At 43.1% G+C, this 9103-nt stretch overlaps 1 protein-coding gene across 1 annotated transcript in view; it reads left to right on the plus strand.

The window, feature by feature from the left end:
• Window positions 1-9103, plus strand: part of itpkb (inositol-trisphosphate 3-kinase B) — a 34984-nt gene that overhangs the window by 14465 nt on the left and 11416 nt on the right. Inside the window, exon 3 of the mRNA XM_042094400.1 lies at window positions 8803-8902. Coding sequence (XP_041950334.1) covers window positions 8803-8902 — 100 coding nt within the window. The remainder of the gene's footprint in view (window positions 1-8802; window positions 8903-9103) is intronic.

Here is a 9103-nt window from a genome sequence, read left to right on the forward strand (position 1 = left end):
TACCCATCTGAGGATGATGGGAGATTACTCTCCTCCTCTAGCACATCATTGTCTTCCTCTTCATCCAGAAACTACCCGTCCATGCCATCGTGCCATCGTGGTCCTTGGGGTCATGTTTGCCATCAGCAGTCGGCTGCTTTCACCTCAGTTGCACGTACTTCTCTCCCTCCATCTAAAATAACAAAAAAATCACAGGTCTGATAGTGAATAGGTTGTTTAGTTTTATTTTACATTACTTCCACATAATCTTAATCACCACCAACCATGACTCTTTTCACTAAAAGTATTTTTGTCACTAAAGGACTCCAATATTGCTTGGAGAGGTAACATTAGTCTCAGAGCTCACTATAAGTGTTATTGCCTTGGCTAAACTATACATAGCATACCAGCTTACAAGCAAACATTGATTCATGAACATGAGTCAGGAGATATGACAGAAAACATCTAAACAGCGTATGCATACACATACACACCGTACATAGGCTACTGCAGTTGCGTAAAGACAAAACACCCCCTTAGAAAATGATATGTCGACGAGTAGGCTTGGGTGTATGAGCTCCCATCATAGTTAGCCAACCAAAAACCTCATAATCGTAGCAGCCAACCTTACAGCCTAAAAGTTAAACAATACTAAGACACATTTCTAACAAATCTTCAGTCATGTATTGATGAAAACAGCAGTCAATGAATAAAATCCTTACGTTACACCATCGGTGATCAACACACTCACGTCGGTAACATAACATTAACGTTGTCATTCATGTCAGATGTTTCTATCTAAGTAAGCTAAGCAACTTGGCTACAAACAACTGTAAATTGTGCTATACATATTACGAAGGAATGAAAGGTTTATTTGACAATAAAATACCGATTAGGTGTACTTGACATAAAGTTGCCAGGCATGAAGCAGGGGAGTGAACTTTATCGCGACTACGCGTCAAGGACATGTTGCAGCCTCTCCTGATGCTAACGTTACCTAACTTAGCTAGTTTTCTGTATCATCAGATGACAAGCAAGCAATCGTTCAAAATAGAACAAATCGTTAAAGTTTCAGTCCTAGTAGGTCTGTAATCTTGGTTGACATATAGTAACCCCCAAAAATGACTGAAAATAATGAGTTTACTAAAGATTACGGTGTGCTAAAATACAAGCTGTCATATCAGCTGAAGTGAACACACACACGCATTATGTTACGGCCATGCATACAAGGTGTAATTACCAGGAAAAATAACTTTTAAAAACGATTTTGAAGTAATAACATGGATAACAAGTAGTAATAACATAAAAAGACTTGTTTTTACCTCAGATGATCCAGTAGTTTCTCCTTTGGACGACGTGAAGATCAACGATGCATAGTGCTTCCTGCTGTTTTTCCTCTAGTGGAGGGAGACGTCAACTCTTGATTTTTCCTTCACGTAGTAAAAGTAATTCGCGCCACAAATCCCTTAACTAATCATATCGCCAGAAAGCCTATGATGTGACGTTTTTGAGGAAGTTTTCATTGATAAAATTGGTTGGGGTATGGCGGAGTTATTAGACTGAACGTCATCGGTACTGGGGTACCGAAATTAGAACGTGCGGTCTGCAAAGGGTTAACAGAGATGGATTTCTCAGTACAAGTGAGATATGCAAAGGGAGGAAATATCATAAGGCCTGTCAAGCGATATGTTGTTGTTTTAACTGCAGTATGTGTTTTATGGTTTTAAATAACTTTATCTCACCTATGCCTGCATGCTCTTTGACATTGTTAGCTCAACCTCACAAGAATATCAAGAGAATATCTTTGAAAATGTTCTCTTCTTTGAAGGCCAGCGGCCTTGTTTTGTTTATATGAACTGTGGGGGTGTGCTTGAAGAAGGCTGCATCATGTCCTTGTACAATATTGACTCGCTTCAAAATAACATTCCAGCGGTGAAGCAATGTGGCCGCTGCATGTCCACTGGACTTGATTGGTCAACACGTCTGCGTAATTTCACTTAAACTCAAACACTTGCAGAGTGGGGAACACGATCTAAAAGTGGACAAAAATTCACGTGTGTGAGTGTGAGAGCCACTGTGTGTGTGTGAGATAAGGTTAATGGAAAGTGCCATGTAGTTAGAAACACGTTGGCCTTTTTTGCTGATCAATGTTTTGTGTATGTATTTGTGTGAGTGTGTGTGTGTGTGCGTGTGTGTGTGTGTGTGTGTGTGTGTGTGTGTGTGTGTGTGTGTGTGTGTGTGTGTGTGTGTGTGTGTGTGTGTGTGTCTGTGTGTGTGTGTGTGTCTGTGTCTGCGTGTGTGTGTGTGTGTTCAATTGTGAGTTACCGACGTGGAAAATACTGTCTCTTAGCTCCACCGCTTTCCTGTCTTGCAGAGAGGTTCCTCTCAAGGGGTTAAAACCACTTCCTCCCATGTTGCACTCAGTGGAAACTTTAACAGTGCCGCTGAGGTCGAGGAGTCGCTCGCAGAGTGCAGCATCCCTTTCCTCCAGCCTTGATATAGCACGCCGGCCCTTTTTTTATCAGAACAATGGCACGGCGCACTGAGGTTTCGTGCTTACCCCTTGATATGATGTAGCCTTTTCCGCCCACCCCAATTTAAGAAAGTTGGAGGCTATTGATAGTGGAGACACACACACAGACATGCACACACATACTTTCTCTCTCTTTCTCTCTCACACACACACACACACACACACACACACACACACACACACACACACACACACACACACACACAAACAATTATCAGAGATGAGTGTGTTGGGGGGGTGAGGAGGGAAGTTGGGTGGTGGTGGTGGTGGTGGTGGTGGTTGGGGGGGGGGTAGGTTATAGGGCAACGGCTGCTCCCTGGTCACAGAAATAAGCCTGCTAGGAGTCTTGCTGCCTCAGGATTGTGTGATGGATTGCCCGAGGGAAGAGAGACGGGAAAATGAGTAAGTGTAAGTTGGAAAGGCAGGGTGGCTAGAAACACTAAGGCTTGGGTTTAAAAGTTCAGCAGGGTATAGAATGGCAAATGATAGGGTTGGAAATTAACCTTTTCAAATGTGAATATCTGAGCCAGCCACTGAAAGACAGGTGGTCAAACGCACCAGCCACTCCATGGTGAATCATTTTTTTGTGTCTGACAGGGTTGTAGCAGGGTTGTTTGTCACAGGGTTGCTTTGCAAGTCTCAGCTCACACTGTGTTGCACCTGAGTGATTTTTTCTCAGAGGTGCATCATGACATGAGACTGTAGTAGGAAACTATTGTGGTTTCCAGACTGTGCTGGTTGCAGTGAAGAAAGAAAGACAAAAAAAAGCACGCAAGAATTTTTTTCGCCCTCAGCATTCAGATCTTGGTGTGTCATCTCTATGACAGTCGGTGTGAATCGTCCACATTGGTCAAGACACCTGTCTTTCATCATCAGCGTCAAATGATGCTCTCTGAGAGGGGTGGGTGGGGGGGTTTGGGGACGGCTGTATTTGCAGAGCTTTGGCCTTTTTCTCTGTTTAATTATGCAGGGTAATTTCCTGGTATTTAGTGTATGGAGAATAGACCTCCCCTGTTGTTCACATAATAGCTTTCTCCTCCTGCCCAATTGAGAGCTCATTTTGCAATTTAATCAGCATTATTCAAATCAGCTTGTGCTTGCAAATGATCCGTCATGGTTTGGTAACAAAACAATTTTCTAGAGCTCCTTTAACCCCCACCGTGCTTGCAACACTTTTTTTGTGATTTGATGTTTTGCATAAAATGCAGAAACTCTTGGTACATACTCTAAACATTGTAAACGTGATTGTCTCTCTGCAGTACTTTTGAAGGTATGAACCAACTGAAATGGCACCTACGAGGGTACTTCTTTAACACAACCATAAGAAGTACTCAACTGAACAGTTAGGCTACATTTAAGGTAGTGCCCTTATGGATCAAGGTCAACTATGACAACACGGAACAACCTGTCTATCATCTGTTTGAATATGCTCTGAATATATAAACACATATTTACCGAAAGATGGAGTGCCTTTATTTTTCGGCCTGCGTTTATTTTTTGTCCTGGGTGTTACCAGTTACTGCTGGGATTTTTTTTATTTATACAGAACAAATATTGTGCAACTGCAGAGATGAGCCACACCAAACAGGCCGCTTCTTCTAGTTGACCTCGCTACCACACTCTCAGACTGGGCCGAGGTTTTCCAAAGGTCTGAAATGGTTCTGCTCAACATTAAATGGATGTCTGGCTGGTCTCACGTTTCTGGGTTTGTTCCCGGGACCAGACCTAGTACCGATGAAAGGGAGGTGAATGGGGGTATGCTTTTCATTTGCATGGCACTGGACATAGCATCCACGGCCTCGTACACACATGGTGGCATCCTGTGTGCTCGACTCTGACTCCTCAACCAGGCATTTGCATGGGGGCTGCTCGGCTGTTTTCAGAGGGTTTTGTGTGGAAGCAAATGACCAAATGGCATGCTCTGCCCTGTGTCCACCTTAGAGAAAGTCCTGGCACACCATTATCTTTAACTCCGGGTGCCACCATGGCATCGCTTTTCTCGAGTGTCCAGCGTGTTGCTCTCCCTCTGCTGAAGTCTGTCGTCACCTTTCTCGTCTTTGCCCTCACTGAGTTGCAGGTACAGTAAAAGTATCGTTGCTTTTGCCTTCAGTTGCGACACTCTTTGTCTATGATACACTGTGCTGCTGCCTCAGATGGGTTCTGATGCTTTTTTGACACATGGTGTGAAATCAGATTACGACCACCTTGTCTTGTCATTTTTCTAACAATAGTAATAATTGGTCATGTATTTTTTTTTATATAGAAGGCTTACACTACCCCATGCTACACCTGGGAAGGAACAGTAGAATTGTTTTGGTGTTAATTTACTTGCCACCCATTGTATGGGGTACTGTGAGTTGTTTGTCGTTAGAAAAAGGAAGATGTACACTCAGTCTTCACTAACAGGAGTAACAGCCTATAATGTAATTATGGTATGGCCAATTGCATAATAACTGCTAATAGTTAATAAAGCTGATAACATAATAAGTGGCCAATAACCTGATAACATTTCTGGGCCAATAACAAAAGTAATTATGTTATACAGTAGGTTCCTGTATTACATAATAAATTGTTTTGTCATTGGCTGGTTTTCTTGTTACTCTGAGATGATTGACTCGATAGGCCCTAATTTAAAAAGTGGGCCAAGTGCAAAGTCTGTCAGCAAGCAGAATTCTCGTGTATGAACTGTAGCTATTGTGTGGCATGTGGGAGCTGTGTACTGACTCATCAGTGTTTGTGGTTAAAGTCTAGCCCATGATATTAAATTAGCAGATTGACTTTGCCTAGTTATTAAGATCACGTTGAACTCTGCCCATCATTCAAATTATGTCTGTTTGCTTATGCGGTGTGCTAGAATGTGACCATTTAAATAGGCACAGTGTCGAAAATTGTTTGTTTATCTTGACAGTGAGGGATGTTCATTGTGTCCTGGCGTTAACCCCTCACTATCTTATCATCGTACCAAGCTACAACACTTCCTGTTCTACTTGTTGTGTTTTTTTTTTTTTCACTAACCCATCGTTTATGTGTTTTGGCCCACTGCCTCCATATAATCCATCCAGTGACCTACCTTATTTTATTTTTAATTTCCTCACTTCCTCCATATTGCTTACAGAAGACGTCTTGTATTTCGCTTTGTCCTCAGTACCTGTGGTACCTGTCCATCAACCCCCTAATGCTTTTCAAAGCATTTTCAGCCAGAGCTCTTGGCCCTCACGTTGAGACAGATTCTGTTTCGTGTCAACCTCGGTGAGAGAAAGCAGAGACCTGGCCATGTAATCCCCTGAGAGGGTGTCAGGCTGGGTACTGCACTCTGAAATACCTTTTGGTGTCACTCACTCTGGGGGGGGGAGAGAAAACAGACACACTCGTATCAACCTGTCTGTGCCTGTCCAGGAAATTGATTTGAATCGTAGATGTTCACACATGATTGGTTTAGAGAAGAGTGCACAATCTGTAGATGCTGGCCTCTCAGTGACCCTTGAGAGGTGACCCGACTCTGGCTGCTTCAGTCAGAAGTTCAAACCTCCATAGACACAATCTGCGTTATGTGTATCAAACACCTGGCGTTGGTGTTGTGCTTCAGATCTTTGGACATGCATGTTGTTTGCATAGTAAGTCCTGGGTTGTGCATGTGGTTTGTGCTTTGAGTCTTTGGTCAGGTACTTTGTTTGTATATCGAATTTGTGGTCAAGTATGTTGGTTGTCTGACATCATTTTACATCATGTTGTACATCATGTTTGTGTGTTGAGTCTACGCATATTGGTTGTCCTTGGACATGCATCTTTTGGTCGTGCGTTCATTCATCTTTTTTTGGTTTTACATGCAGTGGCTTGTTCCTGAGGTACGCTACAGGTGAGTTTTGGAGGAAAATCACATGACTGAAGGTTCAATAGGCTCGGTTGTCCCTGACCTGAGAGGGGTGGCTGAGTTTCCACCACATGATCTGTGGAGAGAGTTGGCCTTGAGGATCCAGCTGAGACGTGTGTGTGTGTGTGTGTGTGTGTGTGTGTGTGTGTGTGTGTGTGTGTGTGTGTGTGTGTGTGTGTGTGTGTGTGTGTGTGAGTGTGCACGCTAAGGGAGTGAGAGGACACATACACACACACACACACACACACACACACACACACATACACACATACACCATACAGACACGCCAAACCTGCCTCCACCTCTTCACACTTCCCCAAAGCAGGGAAATTGTGTGTGTGTGTGTGTATGTGTGTGTGTGTGTGTGTGTGGGTGGGTGGGTGTGTGTGTGTATGTGTGTGTGTGTGTGTGTGTGTGTGTGTGTGGGTGGCTGTGGGTCCCTCCTTGTGTCTCCCATCTCCTGCAGGGAGAGAGATGTTCCCTCTTTCCCTCGTTCTCTCCATCCTCCACTGAAGCAGGGCCAAAGGGGCCCTCATGTGATGGGAAAAATAAAGCCTGCACCGAGTTACCACTGATGCCTTTTAAGGGCAGGACAGGGCCTTGCCTTAATTAAAGAGAGCGAGTGAACAAGCGCTTTCTCTGAGCGGGGAAAGAATGGTAACCGCTCACATGGCAACCACACTCACCTTATCAACAAATCACACCACATTTTTTGCTCTTCTGTCTGGTAGATAAAATCAACCAAAGCTCGAATGGAGAACATTCCCAAAGGCCGTAAGATAATTGCAATGGGTTGATCTCTGCTCAGGATTGCTAATTTTGTGCAGTGCTTTTTTTATTTGCTTTCTTTCTTTGGCTGACATGGTTGTGTTTGGTTGACTGAAGGGGTTTCCCCCCTGACTGCCTTCCTTAGTTTGGACAGGCTCAGAAGAGGACTGCCCTTGGTTACTGTGTGCCCAGGGAGGGCTACTTCAGAGTTGGCTGTGTGCACTGAAGCAAGCTTTTTTTCCCTTTTTTAAAAAAAAGGCTTCCCCAAGCTTGGAGCACAACACGGTCACTAAGGGAAACCCCAATCCATTTTAGAGAGCAGAGAGAGAAAAGGAGAGAGAAAGAAAGAGAGAGAGAGAGAGAGAGAGAGAGAGAGAAAGAAAGAAAGAAAGAAAGAAAAAAAAATACTTGTTGCCAGCATGGAAAATTAAAGAGAGCTCACTCAAGGACATTCAGTGAGGTGGAATAACACTCCCCGGCACAGAGACTACCTCAGAATAGCCAAACAGCCCCCCCCCAACCCTAAAAAAAGATAGGTAGGGTGTGTGAGTGTTCTTTCATGCGTGTAATACCATTAACACCATAATAATACCAGTAATAATAGTAATACCATTAAACAGAGGAGTTGCTCCATAAAACACACTGCTACTTCTGCACATACAGGTTGAACTTGGAGAGGGAGTTACCAGGTGCATTCATGTTGCAGCCTGTGGTGTGTGCACATAATTTGCATACAATTAACTCATAAACTTCTGAAAAGAACAGAGCCAAAAAGAAAATAACTACTAATATGACTGATGAACTTTAGAGGAATGGCTTAACAAATTGATTGAATTGATCCGTCGAATAGAATTGTTAGACAATATATATTGAATGATAGAAGGTTAGATCTCGACAAGTCAAAAACTTGACTGCATGTTTTTGCATTTACCAGACCAGGCCAGGACTCTTGACCACTCATGTGGTGAAGTAGCCAAACAACTGACTGCCCGGTGTGTGTGTAGGCAAGGCACTTATGGGATGAACGAGGGCCACAGATCGTGGCTGGCTGCACTACAGTAACAAAAAACAGCCCTCTTGTAATGAGAGAGGGGTTTCCAAATTGACACCATATTTATACTGAGCATACATTACGCCCAACTTCTGCAGAAGTCTGGTTGATGGTGTCTCCTGTTTTATGGGTTGATTGTTAAGTTTTGGTAAGTTTTGTTTACGCTTGTCAAGCTTCGATTGGCTGGTGATGACAATGCCAGTATGGCACATACTGCGTTGTGTGTGTGTGTGTGTGTGTGTGTGTGTGTGTGTGTGTGTGTGTGTGTGTGTGTGTGTGTGTTTTATCTGTTTATCTATCTGCTGCGATTTCATTAAACCCTCTTCCTTGGAACTGGGTCTTGGACCGGACATGTCTGCAGGGTTATGTTGAGGCTTCTCTTCAAACTCGTCTAGACAGAACTCAACGCACAAATGCTCTTTTTGATTCATGTCCAGTCTTTGTATTTTCTTTAACCACTCCATTCATTTGCATTGTTTGTCAGTGTTTTACAAATATTCATGTTTGTTGTGATAAACATAAACATAACATTAAATAACATTGCATAACATTACATAACATTCGCTCAATTCTTCCACTGTTTTTTTTTTATTTGTGCAGCATAAATCATGGAAGAAGATCAAGAACATGGTGCACTGGTCTCCATTTGTGATGTCCTTCAAGAAGAAGTACCCTTGGATCCAGCTGGCTGGCCATGCAGGTAGGGCTTGAGGACAAACATTTTGATGGATACTGGCTACACGTAGCCCACAATTTGCTACCCACAACCGATGACAGTGTTGGCTTTACAATAGGATTCTTTGGCCCTGTTTATTGTGTGTAGGTCTGAGACAACAAAATACATAATATGTAAATAGAGTATAACATACATACATATATACATATGTATGCGCAAATACAG

Source organism: Alosa sapidissima, chromosome 6 (assembly GCF_018492685.1).
Source record: "Alosa sapidissima isolate fAloSap1 chromosome 6, fAloSap1.pri, whole genome shotgun sequence".
In the NCBI taxonomy this organism is placed as follows: Eukaryota; Metazoa; Chordata; class Actinopteri; order Clupeiformes; family Clupeidae; genus Alosa; species Alosa sapidissima.